This window comes from Sorghum bicolor, chromosome 3 (assembly GCF_000003195.3).
Source record: "Sorghum bicolor cultivar BTx623 chromosome 3, Sorghum_bicolor_NCBIv3, whole genome shotgun sequence".
NCBI lineage: Eukaryota > Viridiplantae > Streptophyta > Magnoliopsida > Poales > Poaceae > Sorghum > Sorghum bicolor.
Window position 1 is genome coordinate 18,480,441 of NC_012872.2, and position 25,097 is coordinate 18,505,537.

Genomic DNA, 25,097 nt, shown 5'->3' on the forward strand with positions numbered 1-25,097 from the left:
GTTCGCAGTGGCCAGAGCCAAGGACCCCCACGGGGATCCGGCAACCACCTGTGCCCTGTTCGCAGTGGCCAGAGCCAAGGACCCCCACGCGGACCCTTCGATAAGGTCCTTCTTCTCCGGGCCTCCTCCCCGGCGAGGTCAGCAAGGTCGCCCTAGCCAGCTCCCTCCTCTCCCTAAAGTCTTTTGGTTGCATCGGGTCAACGAACATAAAAGGAAGAGTCTCATTGTCAGGCAGCTCCTGTGTGTCCGTGGCTATGCGAAGGAAATTAAGAAATTTGATCAGGACTTCTGCTAGAGTAGATACAAAACTCTGAACCAACAAAAATAGGGAAAGCCCTTAAATCACAAGTAGAGGCTCTAAATTAAAGACTCACTAGTGGATTGTAATATATGTTGAAAATATTAAATATTATAGTCATGCTTATTAACAATCATCGAGTTTGTCAACTGGTACGTAGAAAGAACATGGAAGGATAAGTTATAGATTTGAAGTACTAACATACTACTGGTAAGTACAAAAGATATAGAAGGATAATATGGCCGTTTAGTCCCTAAAATATTTTACAAACGCATTCCATCACATTGAATCTTGCGGCACATGCATGAAGCACTAAATATAGATAAAAGAAATAACTAATTACACAGTTTACCTATAATTCGCGAGACGAATCTTTTGAGCCTAGTTAGTCCATGATTGGACAATAGTTGTCAAATACAAACGAAAGTGCTACTGTACATATTTTGCAAAAAAATTAGAACTAAACAAGGCCTATGTTACAAAAGTATTTTACACATGCGAACTAATATATGATATGGCATAAGGTAGAGCGGTCATTGTTTGGCTAAAAACATAACATTTATTTTGTGTTTCTTTTCAAGCTGCATAGAAGGATGATCAGTAGTTCATGCTACGGTCGGATTCTCAGCCGCATTCATGTTCGCTTGAGTTCCGCACCGGTGAAAATCTTTCTATATATGAGAAAATATGAAACTATTTAGGAAATCTAACTGTATGATCTTAGTTTTTTTTTATGTCTGGGTTAGGGAGTTTGTAATACGTGCCTCTTACATGTAGGCTTTGAGTATTGGTAGATAGTTTGGAAGAAGAAAGCATAGATTTAATAAGAATAAAGCAAAATAAATCTATAACTAAGGTATACCTGATCCAATGGGTACGAAACTTTTACCATAGTTCAAACATATAATAATGAGCCCACATAAAAATTTTATCACAAATGAACAATATGAACTACATATATGAATTATTCTTATTAATTATAGAAAAACATAGATTTAAAGCTACAACAAAAACTTTGTACTAAGGCCTTGTTTAGTTCAACCCCAAAAACAAAAAACTTTTCAAGATTCTCTGTCACATCGAATCTTGCGGCACATGCATTAAATATAGATGAAAATAAAAACTAATTGCACAGTTTACCTGTAAATCGTGAGACGAATCTTTTAAACCTAGTTACTCTATAATTGGACAATGTTTGTCAAATAGAAACGAAAGTGCTAAGGTGTTAAATCTAAACAAGGCCTAAAGTATACCATATTATATATATTCAATTGTGTATATCTACTCATCAGGACCCCAACAAAATTGAATTTTTATTTTATGATTTTTCTATGATTTATTATAATTTTTAAAATATTCAGCAGAAATAAATAAATAAAAAGACAAAACTATCCTCTAAAACCACTATAAGGGTTATTTAACCGGTTTTCAAAGTTCAAGGTGTAAAATATCCAGTTTTATAGTTTGTGGATGAAGTGTTCCACCCTAAATAGTTTGAGGGGTTATGTACTCCCTGCGTCCTACAAATAACTGCATTTCTTTGACTTCTACGATTCATGTTTGACCGTTTGTCTTATTCAAAAATTATAATAAATATTATTTATTTATTTACGACTTGTTTTGTTGTTAGATATATTTTTATAATGATTTATTTATTTTATTATTTGCACAAAAAAATTTAAATAAGGCGAATAGTCAAATATGAATCATAGCAGTCAAAGAAATGAATTTATTTGTGAGACGGAGAGAGTAGACTTTTTACTTTTTGTCTTTTTTTCTCTGACCACCGAGAGGTTGGAAGATACCAGAAACGCTCTTTCCTTTTTTTTCTATCCGAAGACACATCACAAAGAGCAGCGCAACGCAACATGGAAAAAAAATATAGGTGGACACGTGATTATTTATTTATTTACGACTTGTTTTGTTGTTAGATACATTTTTATAATGATTTATTTATTTTATTATTTGCACAAAATATTTAAATAAGGCGAATAGTCAAACATGAATTGTAGCAGTCAAAGAAATGCATTTATATGTGGGACGGAGAGAGTAGACTTTTTACTTTTTTCGTCTTTTTTTCTGTGACCACTGAGAGGTTGGAAGATACCAGAAACGCTCTTTCCTTTTATTTCTATCCAAATACGCATCACAGAGAGCAGCGCAACGCAACATGAAAAAAAAATATAGGTGGACCCGTGTGCCAATCAAACATTTGAGGTGACCCCTTCAACCTGGCCATTGTAGTTATTTACGACTTGTTTTGTTGTTAGATATATTTTTATAATAATTTATTTATTTTATTATTTGTATAAAAAATTTAAATAAGGTGAATAGTCAAACATGAATCTAGCAGTCAAAAAAATATATTTATTTGTGGGACGAAGAGAGTAGACTTTTTACTTTTTTCGTCTTTTTTTTTCTCTAACCATTGAGAGATTGGAAGATACCAGAAACGCTATTTCCTTTTTTTTTCAGAAAAGCTATCTGTTGCGCGTGTGAAACTTTGGCTCCCGTCACACTGTTTTTGTGATCGTTGGATCTGGCCTCTGTCCTATCGCTGCCGTCCTTTTATTTCTGCCCTCATGCTGCCTGCCGTCCGCGTCCGTTGTTTTGTTTATTTGGTTAACATGTGGGCCCTCACATGTCAGCTTTATTTTGGGGAAACACGCGCCTTTATCTCTTTTGAACTGTTCATTTCATTTTCTATTCACTTCATCTCCCCCGTCTGGTTGCGGCCGAGGCGGAGCCTGCAGTGGAGTACGCGGCGGATCCCGTGGCGGACGGTCGTCTTCCTCGTCGCTTTTCCGTTGCTGGTTAGTTTTGGTCGATTTTTGCCTTCTATTTTTTGCTGTCACAGCCGGTTGCGTTGGTTGACGTTGTTCTCTACGTGGTGGCTAAGTTGCAGCCGGATCTTCCCCTGTTCATTTCGTCTCCCCCGCTCTTCCGGTGGCTAAGGCGTATCTGCGGCGGACAGAGCTCTTCGTCGGTGATTTTGCTGTCTCAGGTAAGCATTCAATCTCCTATGGTTGAGGATGATTTTGTAGTTGAGTCTGAACCCTAGGTTTTTACCGAGCGCAGTCATTGGTTTAGATTTTGGTTGTTGTGGATTTGGACGCGGTTCCAGATCTATAGGTTGAGTTGAGTTGTAGCTCGATCTGGAGTCGGATGTGCAGGTTGATTCCTTTTCTGATATGAAATTGTAGTCCTCCGTTTCTAGAATAGTACCTGTGTTGATTTTGTGTAGTTTTTATGTTGAAATTGGTACTGTAATTGTGCATCTATTCAATCAGTTTCTTAGCATTTTAATCCCCGCCATGTCTTGTTGTATTGCTTATACATCTAATTTTGAGGGTTGTTATTTATGTTTTGTATGGTCTGAGATTATTTGCACATATTTCTTAGTTCATCTTTTGTAGTTTTAATATTAGGCATTTTATTTTGTTCATGAATTATTTATGTTTAGTGTTTTATCATGTACCATTACGTTTGTCTTTTGTAAAATCTTTTTGTTAATGTTGGCTTTCTGCTTATAGGTAACTTAGTTAGTTGGCTTAGTTTGTTCTATCCGATGTAACAGATGCATTTTTCTCCCCAATCATTAGTTATTGTATATTTCACCGTCAATTATAGTTGTTCATCAAGTGTAATTGGTATGCATTGTTAATGTAACTATTTCTTATTTACCTGATTATTTCTAATTTTTCTATATTCTAAATAGTGCTGTTAGAAAACTAGTAGGTTGTTGAATGCCTTGAATATGCCCTCACTTTTTACCAGGCTATGAATTTGATAATGCCTGCTCATTTATTGATGGATTCTTGGCTTCCAGGGCATTTGTTGTTGGTCGTGGCTTCCCAATTGCTGACTTTCTAATTTGCTCAAATCTTGCTGGTAATTAAGCTATTGGTTTGTTCACCATTCTCCTTATTGTGTCATTCTTGTTCATATAAGTATTAAAGCTGAGGTCACAGTTTACCTGATAATATTGCATTTATCCTAGAAATCAACTAATCTTACAGTTCTTGAGCTGATGTAATTCCTAGGTAATGTTAATGTAAGTAGTATTATTTGATAAGTCTTATACATTTGGATGTCTGTGGTTTTATATATAGTTTTGGTTACGCTACTTTTGTACTTTACTTCAAGTTGCTCATCATGTATAATTCATTGGTTTTTATTAAGTAACTAGTACAAAGTTGTTATTTTCTTTTTTTTTTCTTTTTTTGGTATGTTTGGTTCCTGTATTGGACTCAATTAAATTTTGTTGTTTGCATTCCATAGAATTTTTTGGGTTTTTGTAAATTCGTGTTTTTGGTTTGTTTGGTTCCTGAAATGGACTCAGAAACTTTTTGGTTTTTGCATTCCATAGATTTTTTTTGGGTTTTTGTTTATTTGTCTTTATTTTTCTACTTTGATTTATTTGTTCCAGAAATAGGCTCATAAACTTTTATGTTTTTTTGCAAAGCATAGATATTTTGTGTTTCTGTTTATTTGTAATTATGAATATTTTGATTTTTCCTATTTTTATTGTTTTTTTGGGTTTGTTTGCAGCAATATGTAATTGTGAAGTTGTTTTGTTATTTATTTCCATGTTAGATGGCTAAGAAAAGGAAGTTCTCCTTCTTGGTTCATGTTTATATTTTTTGTCAGATGTGATAATGTTTATTAAAATTCATTAGTTCATCTTGTTATTGTTGACATCAGCCATTTTATTTTTTCTTGTCGCCTTTTAGCTTTATTATTTGTGTTGTTTGATTCAAGAGCTAGATCTCGTACCCATTTGTAGTAGCTTGCAATGATATAGCTTGTATTCTGTAAAATGACTATTGACACAATTTGTTCTACTATTAACATTTTATTAGATGTCTCATCTGTAGTCTTTGAGTTTATAATTCATCTACAGTCTATTTTTCTGTAGTTATTATATAACTGTAATGTATATTTTTCTATTTTTGAATTTTCATGCTAGATGGCTAGGAAAAGGAAGTGTTCGTTCATGGATGACTTTCCTAGTGATGCTTCTAACGGTCTTGGTGATGATGAATTGTTGTTATCTGGGAACTCTTCTGCTGCTGAAGAAAATAATGAGTCTAGTAATGATAGACTGTTTGATTCAGAGGTAAGTTTAAATGATTTTTGTTTGTTCAATTAGATGTTTGTTCCTTGTATTTTTTTCTAATTTTTTTTGTAGGATTCTATGTCTGATGCTCACCATTTCGTTAATGAGGCTTTGTGCAAGCAGTATATGAAAGAAGTATGTCTTCTATTTTAATCTTTAGTTTTATATCTTGTATATTTGTTGTTTCTTCCTTATTTTTGTATTTTTTTATTAGTGTTTTAGGCTTGTTGATGTTGAAGAAGAAACTAATATCTTCTCTGAGTCATAATGTAAGTATCTATTTTGATTTTTTATATCTTTTTTCTCTTTTATTATATGTTTTTGTTTTCAATATTTTTATGTTCTTAATTTCAGGTGAAGAAGAAGCCTGATCCTAGACCTAAAGTTGGTTTTTCAAGGTTCTCTGTTTCAACTTTTTCTAGTGTGATAAAATCTCTCTCAACTAATCATCAAGATGTGATTCGGAAGTATGGGTTTGGATCTTTGCTTATGTTTGATGAGTGTTCTGTTCCTAGAAATTTTGTTCATTGGGTTGCTCGTCTTGTCAATTTCAACTCTGGAGATATAGTTGTTAATGGCAAAGTTATATCTCTTACCAAGGAGGCTGTTCATTTAGTTCTTGATCTTCCTTTTGGTGGTGAGCCTTTTCCTACTGATTATGCCTCTGGCAAGGCATGTTTACTGTCAAGATTTGGGAAGGACAGCGTACCACCTATTAGCTACTTCTCTGAGGCCCTTATTTCTAAGAAAGAATTGTCAGATGATGATATGTTTGTTTGTTTCATTGTTGTTGCATTGAGTACCTTTCTTTGCCCCAATTCTTCTGTTGTTCCAAGTCAGAGGTTCTTTGGCATTTTTGAAGACCTTGAAAAGATTCGATCTTATGATTGGTGTGGTTTTATATTGTCATGGTTGCTTGAGTACATCAAGTTATTCAATCAGTTGAAGGGTTGCAAATCTACTCACCAAGCCACTCTTGGTGGTTGTCTATATTTCCTTGCTGTAAGTTTTCTTTCTTTTTTTCTTTTTTCTTTTTTTGATTTATAATGAAACTTTTCATTTGTATTTAAATATTTTCTCCTTATTCAGGTTTTATATCTTGATCATGTTGATTTTGGTTCCCATCAAGTTCCTTCTACTATTCCTCGAATTTCAGTTTGGAAGAAAGACATGATTACTCGTTATGCAAGTCTTGATTTGAAAGAAGAAGGCTGCTATGGTTATCATCCTATTATGGATTATTCAAGGACTTGCTATGCTAAGGTTATTTGATATTCTATTCTTTTTTCTTTTGTTGTTGTTTTCTTTCAATTTGTGTAACTATAGTTTTGTATTGCATTTCTATTTGTTTTTAGGATTTGAGATTGCTTCCTCAGATTCGTGACCAGCATATTGATCCTGAATTTGTTAGTCAGCTTGATCGTTATGCTCGTTGTAAACTTCCTGCTGAATTGAAGGATGGTATTTGCAACCTAATTGAGAAGCATTGTTTGAACTGTGGTGTTTCTGTTAATTTTGATGTGAATTCAATAAATGCTTTATCTGATGATATGAGATTGACCTTTATCAAGCTCTGGAAGCATGTGTATTCTGTTACCAAGATGTCTCAGCATTTAGTTTTGGAGGTTATTAAACTTTTGTCTGAGGGTATTGAAAATGATGAAAATTTATGTTATGATGATGGAGGTCTTCAATCATCTCCTGTTATTCCTGAAGCTGATCCTACGCCTTCTGGTCGTCATGATAAAGGTATGTTTTAATTTTTTCCATTTTGTTATTTATAATCTTCCTATTTATTTATTTATTTATTTATTTTTCTTAAATTTTTGTTTTCACTTGTCTTCTTTTATATTTTTCAGCTAAATTTGATCCGGATATTCAAGAAGTTCATCCTTCACAGTTCAAACTTCATCGATCTGCCACTCATGATGAAGGTCTTCAATCATCTCCTGTTATTCCTAAAGTTGGTCATATGCCTTCTGTTCGTCATCGTAAAGGTATGGTTTTATGTTGTTCTTGCTTTCCTTTTTTCTATAATCTTCCTTTTTACTTATTTTTCTTATATTTTTTGTTTTCACTTGTCTTCTTTTATATTTTTTCAGCTAAGTTTGATACGGATATTGAAGAAGTTCATCCTTCACAGTTCAAACTTCATCAATCTACCACTGATGTATGTTTGTCATATGTATTATCTTTATTTATTTATTTGTTTATATCTTGTTTTATTGATTTTTAAGTTATACTCTATTTTCTGAATTCCTTTTTTTTAAAATAATTTGTTCAGGTTTCTCAATATAATCGTGCTAAAGGTATGTCATTTTCGTCTAATCCTATTGCTTTTATATGTTGCATTTTTATATGATCTCATGTTTGCTTATTTTAATTTTTATATAGCTATTGATGATCTTGGTGGCAGTAATTCAAAAGTTATATCAAATTCTAAGAATCCTCTTGTTGACGTATCTAATTTGAAATCTGTGAAGAAAAGCTCTTTGAAGAAATCAGTGTCTATTGGACATGATAGTTCTCCAATTCTTCAAGTTGTTGATCTTGAGAACAAATATGTTCCTGATTCTATCTCTCCGGCTTCTGTTCCTGGATTTTCAAGATATTTTCCTCAGAAGGTGAGTTTTTTCTTTTATTTTCTTCTGATTTAGTTTTATTACCTTCATATGTTTTTATTGATTATGATTTTTCTTGTTTTCTTAGAGTGGAAGTTTGTTGAAGAAAGCTGGCTTGGCATCTTCTAGTGTTGGTGTTCTTACTCTTTTGTTATCTCACTTCTATTTATTTTTTTCCTTTTTATTCATTTATTTTGTTATTTTTCCAGGCTGCTTTGGTAATGCAGACTTTAGATTTTACTCAGATATCTCCTTCCCCTCATGAGGTTGTTCGTAGTTCAAGTGTTCGTCGTTCTGGTGGTAATATTCGTTCTTCATCAAGATCTAGAGAGCAGGTACTCTTCATTGTTAATTAACTTTTACTATTTTCTGCTGTTATAATTTACTGCTATCACCCCTGTCTTTAAGTAGTACTCACTTTAAGAATATTGATTCTAGTAGTTCTGTTTTTATTGTATTTTTATTCTAGATTTTTGCTTACATTGTATGGTTTTGCCTTATATCTTTCATGCCAGTCCTGATCTAGGTTTTGCTATCACCCCTGTCTTTCTTATAATTTTCCTTTACAGTACTTTAATTTTTTTTTGCATTATTTTGTGTTTCCAGTTGTCTCCTGATGTTAAGGTTGTTGGTTCCAAAAATTTTGTTCAAAATGTTGGTGAAATGACCAAGAAGTCCAATGCTCTATACAATAGTAAATTGGATTTGAATGTTTCTAGCAGGAGTTCTCCTGTTGTTCAGCCTCCCGTCCCGTCTGATGGTACTTTGCCTAGTTATGCTCGGTTAAGTCATTCTTATGTGCCCAAGTCTCAAGCTTTATCTTCAGGTGGAAAGGTTCCTTTGCATGGTCCCAGGCGTTTTGTTAACCCTGGTCCTTTGTTTCGTGGTGATTATGAAACTGATAAGTGCAAGTTCTACAAAGTTAATAAATCTGAAGTTGATAACTATAAGATTCTCTGTGTGTTGGCTTCTTCAGAGTTTCAGAAGTAAGTTTATATATACACACACACATATGTACATATATTCTTTTTTGTAAATATATCTTTTGTTATGATTTTTTATTTCCTTGTTTCAGTGAAGATGCGGTTTCTTTGTCTGGTGTTCGTTGCACCTTCTGGTCACTTGGAGAGTCATTAAAGCCTGGTGGATTTGTGAATACCTTTGTTGTTTCATGCTTCTGTTATAGCTTGTTCTCAAAACCTAATGGTCATCCAGATTTCTCTAAAAGGCACTACTTTTTATCCAATATTGGTGTAAGTTTTTTCATAGTTCTCTTTTTATTTCTCTTTTTTAAAAACTTAATCTAGTTGTCGATGATTCTTTTTTATTATGATTTGTTTTAGGATAATCTGTTACTTGATTTTGATCAAGCTGACCAGGATCTATTGATGAGATCATTTAGGAGGTCTGCTAAGGCTAGGCCTTTGCCTCAGTCTAATATGGTATGTTTTTTTTTTAAAAATTTCTGTATTAGTTATTATATTTTTTTGGTCCTATTATTTACTGTGTATCTTTTTTCCCAGTTGTTTTTTCCTATATTGCACCAGAAGCATTGGTTTGTCTTTGTAGTTGATATCAAGGATCGCCACTTTGTTTTTCTTGATTCATACTATGATCGGAATTCCCAGTATCATCAAGACATTGAGCACAGGCTTGTATGTATATTTTAGTTTTTTTATGTTTATGTATTAATTTTTAGTGTTTTAAAAGGTTGATCATGTTACTTGCTTTTGATGTTTTTGCAGATAAACTCTTTTCAGTATCATTGGGACAAATTTGTTCAAGTTGACATGGATTTCAGCTTTTATGGTGTTGTGTATCCTAAAGTTCCTGAGCAGCCTCTACAAAATTCGTGAGTATATGTTATGTTTTCCATGTTATCTTATTGCTAATGATTTAGTTATATTTGTAATTTTCTATATTTACATGTTAGTTGTATATTATTTATGCCTCTTTGTTTGGTGTAACTCTAATGCAATATTACTGTAAGTGAAGTTGAGTTTTTTTTAAAGTTCATTATTTATGTGCAGTCCTGATTCTGGCATTTATGCTATGATGTTCCTTGAGTATTGGACTTCACCTAGAGTTCTTTTAGGCAATTTGTTCAATCATGAAGATATTCCATCAATCAGAATTAAGATTGCTAATGAGCTTTTCTTTCATCACAAGAACACTGGTATGAAGCATCGTGTCTATGACTACAAACTTCAGGTTTGTTTCAAAATTTAACTATTTATTTCTTTACTCTTCTTCATATCATGACATTTTTCTTTCTTGTAACAGGAGTAGATCTTTCCTTGGAGCTATATGCTTGATGATTCTATCAATTTGCAATCTATGTAGTCTTTTTTAGGCTTTCTCTATCATTTAGGCAGTTGCATCTGCCTTAGGAACCTTATTACAAACTCAACATCATACAATGTTTTGTCCTTGATCGAAGTTTTTCATCCAGATACATAATAATGGTTCTTACATCATAGAAGCATATTTGTGCTTATAAATATATGCTATTTCTATGTCTTCATCTGTGGAGCTAATGCTTTTTTTGCAGATGGTCTCCTCTCTTCTTTTGCAATGTCTTCAGTAGCCTTCTTCTGTTTTTTCTTGCTTTTTCCTGCAGGGCCTGCAATTCAAATTATATTTAGGAATTATGCTATGCATAATATCTTGTATGTGCTTATATGTGTATATTATATATAGGAAATGTTTAGTTCTGATCCCTTACTTCTGCTAGTTGGATTCTTGTTCTTTTTGGCTTGCTGAGCAGCCATCTTTTGTTTGATTTCTTCTACTATTGCCTTTAGCCTTACTGGTTTCTTTGGTCGTCCTTTGTTCTTTATCCTGATTGGATCCTCTAGATGTAGAATCTGTTCATTGTGTTCTTCTTCAACTTGTGTGGAATCTTCTTGTTCTTCTTCAATAGCCTGTTTGATTAGGTCCATCTCTTGATTGATTCTATCAAATTCTTCATCAAGGTAAGTCATCAGATCTTCACTCTTTGACCCTTTAGATGTTAACAGTGCTGCTTTTCTAGACAACACATTGAATCTGAGCAGTTCATTGGTTGCAGGTGTTTCTTCTGGTTGTCTTCTTATCAATTTTGATTCCTTCTTCCTCCATCTGTCAATGAAATACTTTTCAGGTATCTCATCTATTTCTTCTTCTACTATCACTTTGAGTATGTGGCAGCATAGTATACCATCCTTGCTGAACTTTGCACATATGCAGCTGAATTCTTCTTTACCTTTGGTTAGATCAGTTAGGACTATATATTTTCTGTTTGTTTGAAGCTGATGAACTCTGTTTGACTTGTGCCATACCTCAAAGCATTTTCCATCTTCTGTCTCTTTGTATTTTAGTCTTTCTGTCATCTTGAGTTGGAACTGAAACTTTAGGAATATATTCCTGTTATAAAGCTCAGCTGCTTGTAACTCTATTTTGTATCCAGTCTGTAGTTCTTTAGGTCTCTTCTGTTTGCTCACATTATCTTCAGTATTTTCCATAATGCTAATTCTATCTATGATTCTTTGGTACTCTATGATGAAACTGTGTATGCTATATGTAGGTCCCACATTGTCCTTCAACCGAGCATTCGTCTGCTCACTTCGTCCAGTGCTTTGAAGAAATGGATAGAAGTCCTCTTTGAAATACACTGGTATGAATCTGTTCCTGTTTTCCCACATCTTGTTGAAGTATTTATTTTGTTCTAGCTTGTAATCTGCTATCATTTTCTGCCACAGGTATTCAAATTCTTCTTCTGTCACTGAGTTGTTTACAATGTCTTCAAATCTCTCTGGTAATCCTTCATTTTTTGCAAAGCACCTTCCATTCTTGTTGTAGCATTTTGACTTTATATGAAAGAAGCAATTCCTATGAGTTGTTTGTGGCATTACTGTTGCTATGGCTGCTCTCATAGCTTGGTCTTGGTCTGTAATAATTGTCTTTGGATGTTTACCTCCCATAGATTCTAGGAATGTCTCAAACAGCCATTTGAATGTTTCTGTAGTCTCATCTGATATGAATGCACATCCAAAAATTATTGTATGTCCATGTCCTGATATTCCAACTATAGGTGCAACAGGAAGATTGTATCTATTTGTCATGTAGGTCGTATCAAAACTTAGGAAGTCTCCATACTCTGCATACCATTTGAGTGATATGCCTTCTCTCCAGTATATGCTCTTCACTTTGTTTTCTTCATCTACGTGTAACTTGTAAAAGAATGTTGAATCTTCTGCTGCCCTCTTCATAAAGTAGTGTATCACTTTGTTCATGTCATTTCCTTTTACTTCTCTATTTATCTTAGTTCTCTCATTCTGTACATGCTTTGCTTTATATGGTAGGGCTGTCACATTGCCTCTTAGGTATGATAGTATTGCAATCATCTTCCTTGTTGGTATGTTATTATTGTTCAGTGTCCTTATCATTGATTTCTCCATGTCTGTCATATATTTCCTGCCACTGAATAGTTGATTCCTGTTCTGTGGACTCAGCTCATGATTGTGGTCTAGGTCGAGCCTTACTACCTTCCATTTATCATTTTCTAATTTGACTTCCATTAACACTGGGCAGTTTGATTTCACTTGTATGTTTGTCTTCCTCTTTGCTCCTTTCTTCTTTGCTTCATCATGCATCTGTTCTTGTTCTTCTTGTTCTTCTGTCTTTTTTTGTGTTCCTTTTCCATATCTGTGGCATCTCATCTCCTGCTTGTATATCTCATTGTTTCGTTTCTTACTTGTTGTTCTTGTTGTATGAGTAACAACCACTTCAAATCCTGCTATGAAGCCATAGAAGCCGAAGAAATGGTGTGCATCATCTCTAGTCTTGAATTCCATGCCAATCTGGGGTGTATACTTGCTATCAGTATCTGCATTATTCCCATCTGCAGCTGCTTCCTGTTCTTTCCTGATGAATTCTTCAACTTCTTCTTCTGTAAGTTCCTGGCTTCCATTTCTTTCATCCCAGTCTGTTGGCGGCTGAAGTGATTGTTCAACAACTGAATAGTCTGATAGATTCCATGCATATGTGTTGTCATTTTGACAGGTAGCTATCCTAGAGCTTGCAGATGTGTTGTGCTGTGTTCTTATAGCCCTTGAATCAATCTGCAGCAAAAATTTTAAGTTTGGTTAGTCTTCCTACCTTTTAGTTTTTATGTTCTATATATTTTAACTTTTTTTTGTAAATGTGCATACCTCCTGTACTTGCATTGACTCGAATATGCTTGTGTTGTTTAATTCCTGGTTGTTGAATACTTCTGCTACAAAGTAGTCATCATGCTCATCCTGTTTTGAATCAAGGCTGTTATTTTTTTATTCATTAATACAATCCTAGTACTTTTATGATAGCTCATGTTTTTTATTGTTTACTTACATGAGATTGGGTTGTGAAACTGAAAGTTGACTGGTAGCTGCTCTCATTTCTTTCTTGCAGTGAATTGTAGTTTGCCTAGATGTTAAGAAAATTGTAATTTTGTATAGAACTATTTGCAATAGTCTTGTATTTCATATTGAGTTTTATGATTGGAGTTACCTCATAGTCTGATGTTCTGTTGATCATTGGCTCAATTGATGCCCTATTGTACATTTGTAGCCACTGCTGGTCCCAATTTTCCTGCACAGAAATCATCAGTTAGTATTGTTCTATATTCTATGAGTTTTTTTTTGTTATGGTTTGTTATGATTTTTCCTTTACCTGTCTTGTGTGTCCAATTATGTCTTCTTCTTGAGAACTAGACATTGTTTGCTGCATAAGTAGTGTTGTCATTGGTCCCTGCAATAATAATTTTTTGTTTTTTTGAAAATCTATGATATTAGCCACATTGTCATTGTATCTTGTGTGTGTAATACCATTAATTTGTATACCTGGTATGCCAACATTTGTGCTTGGTCTAAATCAAAATCTCCATTGTTGTTCATTCTGTAGTTTTGCCAATCATTTTGTTGAGCTATTGGAATGATCCTTGATCCTAGTACCTGTATGTGCCATTGTATTTATTTTTGATGAATAAGATTGCAATCTTACTCAATTCTTTGTTCAATTTGTAGTATTTTGAGAAGATTGAGTTTTATGATCACTCTTACCTCGTTTCTTGCAGATGTGTCTTCTAGATCTATCTGTTCCTGCATCATAATTATCTTGAATCAGTATTGATTCCCCATCTATATGTCCTTGGATCTAATAAGGTATGTTTCTAGTATGAATGAGAATTTTGTTTTGCTAACCTGTAGTGTTTCTGTGCTCTGATCTGCTTCTTCTCCTTCTTCTGACATCTTTCGTTGGATTTGATGACTCCTCCTTTTCGTAGTAGTTTGCCTCTGCGGGGGAATTGTCGTTGCTATGTCCTCGTAGGAATAGATCTCATTCCCTATAGATCTATAGATTTTTTCTTTTTTTCAAATACCCCCCTTGTATATGTCCTTTCCTTGTGGCAGAAGTTGATACACTTTTATGTGGGCTTCTTTATCTGGGCCTTTTAATGTTGGTCTTCTCGTGTGGGCCTTTTTAATCATTTCTGGCCTTTCTGAGATGGGTATTCCACTCCAACCTGTTGTTTGCAGTTCTAGTATTGGGCCTGGCCTTTTTTATTTTTATTTTTTATTTTATTTGTTTTGGGCCTTGAATACTTATTGGTTTTTGGCTTTGTTATTTTCTTGCGATTGGTATTTCTGGAGTCTTCCTCCTTTGTTTCTCATGTGCATTTACTGCAACCGTCACCGTCCTTCTACAGTAACTTCTATTTGTTTCTAGTGCACCACGTCTCCTCTTTATGTCCCCTTCCCCTATGTATTTCAGATCTCCCTTTCATTCTTCTTCTTGGCTTCTTCCTCTCTTTTCTTTCGTCAAGGCGAGTCCCTCATGTGCATCTAGTTATAGTCACTTCATATAACTTTTATAGTGATATCTTCACTGTAAATTTATGAATTATGTGGTGTAAATTTATTTTGGTTCATTTCTGTAGATTTTAGTTGATTTTCTATGTGGATTTATTTATTTTAAAAAAATCTTTGTTTTTCTTTGCTATTTTCCCCAGATTTCTATGAAGTTGCAATTCAATGATTTAATTATTTTTTATTTTTTCTTTATTTATTTTAGTATATATTGCGTGAAGTTTGCCTGGTGTGGTATTGGATTATCTGTGTGATATTAAATTTTGTTTATTGTGTTTTTTTTGTGTGATTTGTCCTACTAGGATTTTTCGTGTGAGGATAGGGCCTCAATCACACAAATTTTGTTATATGTTTCATTTGTGTGATTTGTCTTGTCAAATTGCTTGAGTGTTGGAATGGGTCAAATCACCCAAGTTCCAAATAGACAGATCCTTTTTTTTCTATCCGAATACACATCACAGAGAGCAGCGCAACGCAACATGGAAAAAAAATATAGGTGAACACGTGTGCCAATGTTATTTCAGGTGACGTGTCCCATTTACTTTGCGCCCTTAACCTGGCCATTGTAGCGAGTAATGCTAGTATTGCTCTAAGGCCCCTATGCTTCGGGTGGCTTCGGCTCTAGCTTCTCTCTGCACAGTGGCAAGGAACCTTTTTTCTTTTCATCTCAAAATAAACTATGGTAGAGCTCTCAAAACAGCTTCCACTTTTTTTTACTGACAATTGATTCTTTGCTTATTCCTCTAAAACAAACTAGGAGGCTTGAAGCTAAAAAAAGTAGCTTATCATGATACGATCTATGCATAGAATCACCATATGCATATAAAATTTATCCAAGGGAATCATTGATAATCAATTTCAGTTAGAGAATCACTTATCATAAAGAATCAACTTCCAAGCAGAAAAAGCTCAGCCCAACATGCCCTTCACTTCACTGGCTCCGGCTCTAGCTCCTCAGTGCACTGTACAAGGAGCTACAGCTGTGCCAAAGAAGGCCTAGAACTACAGTTAGCGGATCAGCCATTCCAGATACACTTGTAACAGGCTCAGGGAAGTAGCACTATTAAAAGAATAAATAAAAACATAATAAAATGAAAAGGATTTGAGGGATTACACAAAACTTTGCACCGAGGCTGGTCATACAGCCTAACCCGGTGGTTGCTCACTTGGTCACAGCTCACAGGATGCTCAAGATCACTGGTATATATATAGTTTCAAGTTAACCCATACCTCCCTATCTCCGAGGAATCTCATTGCAATCTAATGCCAGCAGAAAACTACGCATTTATGTCCCGCAAAGGCTCATTGGCAAAACTTAAAGGTGCCGCTATGCTCATGCACAATTCCCTTCAACTTATTGCTTGACCATCACATGGTGCCATTGTGCAACCGGATAACTTTCAAAATCCTTGCACTCAGTGCTATACCTTTAAGCCGCTGCGCCCTTTTGTTAAGTACATATTCCAACCAATATCTGATCCTAGCCAAAATGACCTATGATGTCCTCCAAGGTTTATTCAGCCCTCAAACTCAGTATTTCCTTTGCTGTCCTCCTGCGGAAGTAATGCATTTGCTTCTACAAAATGCATCCAATTTTGTTTCAACTTTTGCACATACATCATATCCATTATGGGAAAAATGATAAACAATGTATTACCTGTCCGAAAATGAGGTCCATATCTCTGCTGTAGAAGTCAATGTATTTCAGCATGAACATGCCGCAGTCCCATCTAGGGTGAAAGAGGACTCAGTACATTAGGCAAACTTAAGGACAAGTAGGAATAGGGCTGTATGAAACTAAATGTTCTCAGGTTGGCAATTGCACGCAGACTTTTTTAAAGGAATTCATTAACTGCACAAGCAGAAACAAAAGTACAACTATGCTTGCTAGGAACAAAGATGAGAAGTACCCATTGTCCTGCAAAGGAAGGTTTTTGACACCTTCATGCTTCCATGAGAGCACATCCATCTGTTGCCCACTTTTGTCTTTGACCTCATCCACAATATACTTGGCCTGGTAAGCATTTGGGAAAAAAAAATATAATCAAATAACTGGCCCAGTAGAGATTTTCTTTTTTAAAAGAATATATAGAAAACGAAAAATGAGTAAACTTCAATATGGCTTTTCCGCTTGTACATGGGGAGAGCAGAATGCAGCAACACTGATAGAACCTAGAGGATAACACTAACCAAGGTACTCAAGACCTTCTTGTCCATGCCACCAAGTGAGTCGAGATACTGAAACTTTTTGTCCCTTATGTTAATGACTGCTAAACACCAATGGACTTCCTTGTGTATGGGAACAAATATCTGGATAATAAGTTTTGGTTAAATGCATACAAAGTTAAACCCTAGTAAGATCTAAAACTGAAAAGAGAATCGAAAAGCGTTTTACCTTGTCACAGTCAATTAGACTGTACCCTAACTTCCTTTTTGTTGTCCATCTTCTAACAGCTTTATAATCATACCCACTTGAAATCAGCTGACAGACAGTAATAAGAGATCAATTATGAGTTATAACTAACACAACATTGCGCTCAAATACAATGCATGTCACAATTGCAACAAATATGGTAATGAATGCAACAAGACAGATGGCAATAACAAATAAGAAATATGAGAGAGTGGCATTAAATGGCAGCTTGTGTGCATGCACATGTATGAATCAACTGAGCTGTTTGGGTGGATATCATATAAATACTACGAAACAATGCATCAGGTAGTAACTGCATACATATCTTTCAATCTGATATGATGCACATTTGATGAGAATGCTACTCCCTCCATCCCAAATTGTAAGTCATTCCAAGAATCTTGGAGAGTCAAACTTTTCTAAGTTTGACCAAATTTATATTATAAAATAATAACTATTATGGTACTAACTAAGTATCATTAGTTTCTTTCTTAATTATATTTTCATAGTATATTTAATTTACGTTATAAATCTTAGTATTTTTCTCTATAATTTTAGTCAAACGTGAAAATGCTTTGACTCTCCAAGATTCTTAGAATGACTTACAATTTGGGATGGAGGGAGTAGTTGTTTAGAAGCAAGGAAAAATAAACAGAAAAGAATTGTCCCACCAAAAGGTAAAACAAGTTCCAACACAAACCTTCTTGTAGAAAAAGGTGTTGAAGAAATGACATTTTAAGAACTTGCGAGGTTCTCTTAGTTCCCTCTCTTTAAGCAGATCAAGATACAAATTGATAACCTGAAAGTATCGGAAAAAAAAGAATAGCAATAATTTTATATTGATATATTACATTATGTCTGCTTAACTCTGCAGAATTACAGAAGCAACAAAATGAAAAATACCTCATCATTTAGCCATTCCTTGTTATTCAGGCACTGCAGGATCTCCCTCGTTATCACAATATTTGAAGGTTCATGTAATGCTAACCTCTCACGGCTGGAAAAGGACCCTTTTAGATACCACTAGCTATGTACGCATCTGTACGACTATAACATGACAAAGATAAGAAGCAAACCTGTTCTTGCCATTAAGAGCCTGACGGACCATTTCTTCGTCCTCATCAGTAAGAGGAACAAAAGGTTCAGGCACCTCCTGAAAGGAACATGTTAATACTCGATAACCTTAATGAAAAGAGTGTGTTCAAATCTAAAAACATAGCCTGGTTTGGTGTACCATTAAGTGCAATTCAGTCTCTAGGAACAACATGAATTTCTTTCAATCCATCTATTTTTCAAAGGAATTGCAAAAATCACAGGCTTATAACCCGACAGACTTCGAAAAGAATACCTCGGAGCATAACGACCAGAAAATCCTTTAGTAGGTCCCTCTTATCTTTCAGTTAACACGTGAGTAACAAGTACAACATTTTTTACCAACAATTATATGAGGCAACATAAGTATCTAGCCCATCATATATTTAAGATAAATTGTTTTCAGGGAAAAAAACAACCATGTTTGAAGAACTAGTTATGGAGACAATCAAATCCTCAGAAATTTACAAGCATTAACTGTCTATGGTTGGTGTTCCATTATTATCTGAAAATTGCTAGGTCCTCAAGGAAGCACATGAGTTTCTGCAGAATGGCTGTTCAGGTCAACATTCAGTTGAACATTCCAATTGTTTTTTTCTTCAAGCTCAGTAGGCAATCACCTTGTTCCACACAGTCCTCCTATCACAAAACAATATGAAAGATAAAAAGAAGAATCCAGGAAAGCCATACCTCCTTCTTTGGCGTAATTCGCGGGAGGGCCTCGGCAAGCCGCTCAAGGCCAAGACGGCCCTCCTCAGCGAGCCGCACCTCAAACTCGAGCGTCTTGAGCTTGGCATCCCGCTTCTGTTGCGACGCCTTGTACAGCTCCTTGTATATTGGCCCCCTTCTCACTACCACGCCCCCCCTCACCTCCTCGTCCTGCTGCTTCCTCACCTCCTTATCCTCCTCGATGGTGATCACCTCGAGGGGCACCGCGTCCGCCTCCGCCTCCGCCTGCCTCGTAGCATCGGTTGTGGCAGCGGGAGTGGGCGGTGCCGGGTGTGAGACACTTTTGACGAGCTCAACGAACTGCTGGAGTCCGAGAGAACGAGGCGGGGGTGATGACGGGGAGAACCACGAGTAGCCGGCGGCGTGGGTCCGTGCGGCGCCCCCAAGCCGGAAGACGCGGAGGTTCCGCTGGGGGGCGTGGATCGGGCGCTGGATTGGCGGCGGCGGAGGGAGTCGGCGCCTTTGCGGAAGCGGGGTGGAAGCGGTGGTGATACAAGAGGAGGAAGGGCCCGGCGTGGAGGAGGCGGATGCCGTGGCGGTGGAGTGGATGATTTGGGGAGAGGGACGGATAGGCGGGACGGTGGAGGTGGAGGGATCGAGCTCAGGGAATGGGGCGAGCTTGGCCCGCTTGGAGGGAGGGGTAAGGGACGGCGGGGGAAAGGAGGGGTAGGGGAGGCGGTGGTCGGCCGAGAGGCAGTGGTCCGCCGAGAGGCGCTTCCGGCTGTCGGTAAGGGCGCCCATCGCCGGCGGCGGTGGAAACCCTAGCGGCGGTGGAGAGCGCCGAGCTAGGGAGGGCGAGCGGGCGGTCGGTCTTGCCTTCGAGGAAAGAGGAGAGAATGTGATTTATTTTTATTTTATTTACCTCCTCGCCTTTTTGGGGTTTTAAAATTATTTTTTGTCTTTTTGGTTCATTTCATTGCGGCAGTGTGTGTATGAGTGTGTCAGTTTAGGGCGGGAAGGAAGGAGAACGTTCTGATTAGGATGAACGAACGGTCAGATTGGAGCCGTCTCGGTAATTGGATGTGATCCCTATTTCAAAATAAATACATATATATTAATTTCTGAGGAGTCAAATCTTTTAAAGTTTAACTAAATATTATATTAAAAAGTGTCAATGATTGTGACAAATAATAAGAATCATTAGATTGACATAAAATATATTTTCATAATAATATTATTTGGTAACATAAAAGTTGATACTATTTTCTACATGGTTAGTTAAACTTTAAAAAGTTTTACTCCTCAACAAGCGTGGAATGGAGTGAGTATCAAAACAAAAATTTAATGATAGAATCCTTATCTTCACATGGATTATGATCTAGTAAGTGTGATCCACTGCAAAAAAAAGTTTTAAATGGGCTTGCGGATTGGAGCAACATACCCTCATGGGCAAAGGTTCCCATATTCTATCGCGAAGTATTTTTTTCATTCTTCTAACTTAAAGTCTCGAGGTTTGCTTTGATCCTAACTTTCATCGGCCTAGCTTCTCTCCTTACAATGGTTAGATCAAAAGAACAACTAGATAGTATTCTTAGCTCCTCTTTGAATCATGAGTTGTATGTGCCCTAGGACTCTGTTTAGCACAACTCAAATTTCTTAGAATTAGCCATTCCTATCTCTAGAAATTTGTGGATATAGAGTTGAGGTTTGTCGTTTTTTCTTGTCTAGCCAGTAGTTGATGTATCATGCGCAGCCACAATTTTATATTTGATACATGTACCATACGTTCATGTAGATGAGGAAATCTATTACATGTGCACCGTGTGATGTGGTCAGTTGTGAGTAGGAAATCACAACTGCTATGCCTCCTTATATAGTCGGGGGGATTGGTAGGGTTACAGATAGAGTCCTAATTAGTTTATAGGTAGGTTTTCTAGTCCACTCATCCTTGAAACAACGGCCTGAAGCTAGATCCTTATCCAAACCTAGGGGGAAGAGAAGAAGACATCACTCTGTAGTCAAGTTGAAGCGAGAAACATAGGAAATGTCCATAACCATGGACAAGGCTATATGTATAGATTGATCATTTCTGCAAAGGAATACACCTATACCCACAAGATCACCATCATCGGTGGTGCCCCGCCTAGGCTAACTCCGAGATACCATCTAACCAATATGATACCACCCTACAACTTAGCTCTGAGCCTTTGAGTCACCCTAGAGTACCACCAGCATGCTGAAACTATGAGGCATAGTATCTAGCTTCTTAGTGGTTTTTATGCGATCTTGGGAGCATTAGAGGATGCACCCTTGCCTTCTTACACTATAACTTGCATCCTATGCGGTAGTGGTATCGCCCTAGACAAATAACATCCATCTCCTGTCTGAATGGGAACAAATGGCATGTAAGGAAAGCTCATAGGACCAGTTCTCTCGAATCAATCCTTAGTAGGACTAGACAAGACATCTCCTGAAATGGGAAGTTGTACTTCCCATTCCCTCGATGACACATCCTTCCTAGGGACTCATCCCATGAAGAGTCTCACCTATGGGAACTATATATGGCCATCGGGCCGTGCCGGCCCGACATGACACCGGGCCACCGTGCCTCACGGGCCGTGCCTGTGGCGTGCCCGTGCCGCGCCTACGGCCCAAGGCACGGTCCGTGGGCCGTTTTGTCGGGCCGTGTCGCCCGGTGAGCCCGGCAAATTTCACCGGACCGTGTCGGCCCATAGCCCGAAGAACATCCAGTGAGGAAGTGAATCAGTCATCAGTGATTAACTAAGACACACAAAAATACAGGATTTATAGATTCACAGATCATGAGATCAAAGAACAAGACAGATGAAAGAGATAATATAATTAACTTTACTGAGCTGTTTTGTGCAATGCTGCCTCATTAAAAACCTTGCTAGGTAAAACTCACCCTTGTGAGAAACCCTAGCAAGGGAAAAAGAGTGCAGCCAGCTCCAAAATGTGAAGTGTTTAGGACTTTAGGCTATCCTATTACAAAATGCCAACTGCGGACTGCCAACTCAATGTTTCAAAACTGCATGTCTATCACTCTATCCTATTAGGCTATTACAAGATCAACTCAATGTGACCAACAATCTCAGACTTGAAGTTGCAGTGCAGACACCAGACAGCCAGACTTCAAAAGAGCAGACCAAAAGCTCCTGCTGTCCTGCACAATGTAAACAGGTTCTTGTCAAATTCTTACTCATTCTAATAAGCTAAATAGCTAATTGCATCAATCTAAAGTTCTAAAGTTCTTACTCATATTCATATCAATGTCATCTTCTAAACAAATGTACTCCCGCTGCCGCTGCCATTTCCGCTGCCACTGCCGCTTCCTTGAGCTTGACCTTGTTCGTCCAGGTAGAGGTTCTTGAATGCATCTACCAGGTCAATGTCTTCAGGTGTGTGCTGCTCCCTTGTTGCTCCTAGCTCCCAGTCCTTGATGCATGTGAGCATCTCCACATGCTCAGGCAACAAGCGACGGCGCCGGTCCTCTAGTATCCTGGAGGTACAACTGAAACACGACTCAGAAGAAACAGTAGACACAGGGACAGACATGATATCTCGAGCCATAATAGATAGGATTGGATAGGTAAGCTTGTGATCATGCCACCAAAGGAGTATGTCAAAGGATTCCTCATAGCATGTGACAGGGTCACTGTCCAGGTAAGCACTGAGCTCACTAACAGCAGATGGAGTAGAAGAGGATGTGGGGGAACATGCAGGGGAGTCACCAGGACCTCCAAAGATCCTTCTCCATGCCTGTTTTCTCTTACCAGCATGAGTTGAAGGGACTGCAGGCCTCTGAGACCTAGCTGCACCAAATTTATCTTCATACTTGCCAAACATTTTAAACATTTCATCTTTGACTTCACCATAGTATAAACTATAACTACATCCAGTAGCCTTACCAAGCAGATCAAGTACATTATAGAAACCTTTCATCTTAGCTCTAGGATCAAGAATGAATGCATATGAATAAATGAGTGGGATTTTCTCCCAATATTTAAGGAATTTCAGTTTCATAGGAGTAGCAATGTTTCTGAAGCCTGTATCTTTTTAGCTTCTTGCAAATGCTCAGCAATGGCAAGCAAATGGTGCAACACAAGTGGAGCAGTGGGATAATAAACACCAGACAAAACAACAGTACAATCATAAAACAGTTCCAGGAATGCCATGATTTGCTCAACATTATGCCAATGTTGTGGAGTCAACAAAGTAGAACCATAATTAGAGTTAATGGACACATTGAATACTTCCTTATATAGCAGCAAGTGCTTGAGCATCAAGTAAGTAGAATTCCATCTAACATCCATATCTAAGCCAAACTTTCTAGGTCTAAGACCCTGAGCATTGCAGTAATTCTTAAACAGAGCAATTCTTTGATTAGAGGAATTTAAAAAGTTGATTGCAGTTCTGAAATCTTCAAGATAAGTTTTCACTCTCTTGAAGCCAGTTTTAACAATCAAGTTAATGATGTGGCATGCACAGCGTTGATGCACAAGCAAGTATTTCACTTTTTTGGATTCTCTCTTGTAGGTGCAGGGTAAGAACCCAAATAACCAAAGAAAACAGGTTGCAGAATCTCATGAGCTCTAGTATTAGCAGAAGCATTGTCAAGAGACACAGAAAAAATCTTATCCATCAAACCAAACTCATCAACAACACTAGCAATCCTATCAGCAATATTTTCACAAGAATGTTTAACCTCAATCAACCTTAAACCAACAACTTTCTTTTGTGACTCCCAGTCTTTACTCACATAATGAGCAACAACAGAAATGTAATCCTCCTTGGCATTACCAGACCAAATATCATATGTCAATGAAACAGAGGATGCAGCAGGCAACACATTTTTCATAAGCAAAGTACGTTGTTCATCAAACAGTTTAGACATATCTCTAGTGGTGGTCTGCCTAGAAACCTTCTCAAATAGAGGATTATGAGCACGTCTTATATAATCCTCCCAAGCCTGTGTCTCACCTATCCCTAAAGGAAGGTCTAACCTAGCAATCAAACGACACAACTCAATGCGAGCAACCATAGGATCATAAACCCAGTTTTTCAAACCATCAGGATTTAGAGCAAGTTTAGACTGGGTCATTTTAGCATGATTCTGTTTTTTCATACAGGATTTCATGTGTCGTCTCAAATGACCAGTACCATTACCAGATCTAGCAGTGTACTTCGAACGACAATGCTTATAGATTGCAGCAATTCTAATCTTATTCGTCGCATCCTTAACCTCGTGAAAGTACGTCCAAACAATAGAAGTTTTCTTACCAGAGGTGGTTGAGGTACCTCCAGTGTTAGCAGGGCCGGCATCATCGTCGTCCTCGCCGTCGAGCTCGATCAGCTGGTTGCCATTGATGCCATCCGAGCCATCACCGAGGTCGATGCCGAACAACGCAGCTGCGTCCTCACGCAGGTCGTCGTCGTTCTCGTTCTCCATCTCCCGCTCGTTGTCCGAGTTTAGTTCTAGGTCCTCGCCGTCGATGAGGGGCGGCGCTGATCCGCACCGGCCCCCTGCGTTGCGAGGCCAGCAATTTCACCGGACGACCGAGACTGAGACTGAGACTGAGAGAGCCCTCCAACTCCAGCACCGCCCCTCGACGGGCGCTTCGGTGGCTTGGCCATGTTCGCCTCCACTCCAGAGGAGGAAGAGGCGGCGTCAGGCACCACCAACCTGCCAAGAAATGGCGAAGAAGAATCAGAGTCAGAGAACACTGAGAGAAATGAAGTTAGGGTTAGGGTTAGGGTTACCTGTGCGACCGGAGCCCGGTGCCGGAGTCGGAGAAGAAGCATCAGAGAAGTAGAGAACACAACAAACGACGGCACGTGGTGGCAGACGTGGAAGATGCACACAAACTCACATGCTTCACCGGAAAAATAGAGAGGAGTGGAGGGGAAAGGAGGGAGGGACCGAGGGAGGAGAGCTGGAGAGGATATGTGAAGTTGTGAACTCAGCCCTCAGGCCTCA

At 37.5% G+C, this 25,097-nt stretch overlaps 3 protein-coding genes and 1 long non-coding RNA gene across 4 annotated transcripts; 2 read left to right on the forward strand and 2 right to left on the reverse strand.

Annotated features, from left to right (window-relative positions):
- Positions 4,125-5,552, forward strand: LOC110433490. Its single transcript, XR_002450922.1, has 3 exons — positions 4,125-4,189; positions 5,268-5,417; positions 5,490-5,552. It is a non-coding gene; the product is annotated as an uncharacterized LOC110433490 (long non-coding RNA).
- Positions 9,408-10,327, forward strand: LOC8086343. Its single transcript, XM_021456155.1, has 5 exons — positions 9,408-9,480; positions 9,562-9,693; positions 9,784-9,890; positions 10,069-10,249; positions 10,322-10,327. Exons 1-5 carry the CDS (start codon positions 9,427-9,429, stop codon positions 10,325-10,327), a joined length of 480 nt encoding a protein of 159 aa, XP_021311830.1. The 5' UTR covers positions 9,408-9,426.
- Positions 10,552-13,594, reverse strand: LOC8086344 (protein FAR1-RELATED SEQUENCE 5). The gene is made up of 5 exons (XM_021456156.1): positions 13,568-13,594; positions 13,409-13,483; positions 13,231-13,320; positions 10,764-13,140; positions 10,552-10,661 (listed from the first exon to the last, which is right to left on the reverse strand). The coding sequence occupies exons 1-5, from the start codon at positions 13,592-13,594 to the stop codon at positions 10,552-10,554; spliced, it is 2,679 nt and encodes an 892-aa protein (XP_021311831.1).
- On the reverse strand, positions 15,775-19,996 carry LOC8075342 (ubiquitin-like-specific protease ESD4). The gene is made up of 9 exons (XM_002457768.2): positions 19,121-19,996; positions 18,415-18,491; positions 18,242-18,335; positions 18,039-18,137; positions 17,321-17,407; positions 17,116-17,235; positions 16,836-16,939; positions 16,583-16,655; positions 15,775-16,501 (listed from the first exon to the last, which is right to left on the reverse strand). The coding sequence occupies exons 1-9, from the start codon at positions 19,898-19,900 to the stop codon at positions 16,439-16,441; spliced, it is 1,497 nt and encodes a 498-aa protein (XP_002457813.1). The 5' UTR covers positions 19,901-19,996; the 3' UTR covers positions 15,775-16,438.

Coding starts and splice junctions, on each gene's coding strand:
- LOC8086343 (XM_021456155.1), top strand. CDS start 9,427: ATGAGATCATTTAGGAGGTCTGCTAAGGCTAGGCCTTTGCCTCAGTCT. Junction 9,481..9,561: donor CTTTGCCTCAGTCTAATATG/GTATGTTTTTTT, acceptor CTTTTTTCCCAG/TTGTTTTTTCCTATATTGCA. Junction 9,694..9,783: donor AAGACATTGAGCACAGGCTT/GTATGTATATTT, acceptor ATGTTTTTGCAG/ATAAACTCTTTTCAGTATCA.
- LOC8086344 (XM_021456156.1), bottom strand. CDS start 13,594: ATGATCAACAGAACATCAGACTATGAG. Junction 13,484..13,567: donor ACAGAACATCAGACTATGAG/GTAACTCCAATC, acceptor CTTAACATCTAG/GCAAACTACAATTCACTGCA. Junction 10,662..10,763: donor CAAGAATCCAACTAGCAGAA/GTAAGGGATCAG, acceptor TTTGAATTGCAG/GCCCTGCAGGAAAAAGCAAG.
- LOC8075342 (XM_002457768.2), bottom strand. CDS start 19,900: ATGGGCGCCCTTACCGACAGCCGGAAGCGCCTCTCGGCGGACCACTGC. Junction 17,408..18,038: donor ACACCTTTTTCTACAAGAAG/GTTTGTGTTGGA, acceptor ACTGTCTGTCAG/CTGATTTCAAGTGGGTATGA. Junction 17,236..17,320: donor GTCTAATTGACTGTGACAAG/GTAAAACGCTTT, acceptor CTTATTATCCAG/ATATTTGTTCCCATACACAA.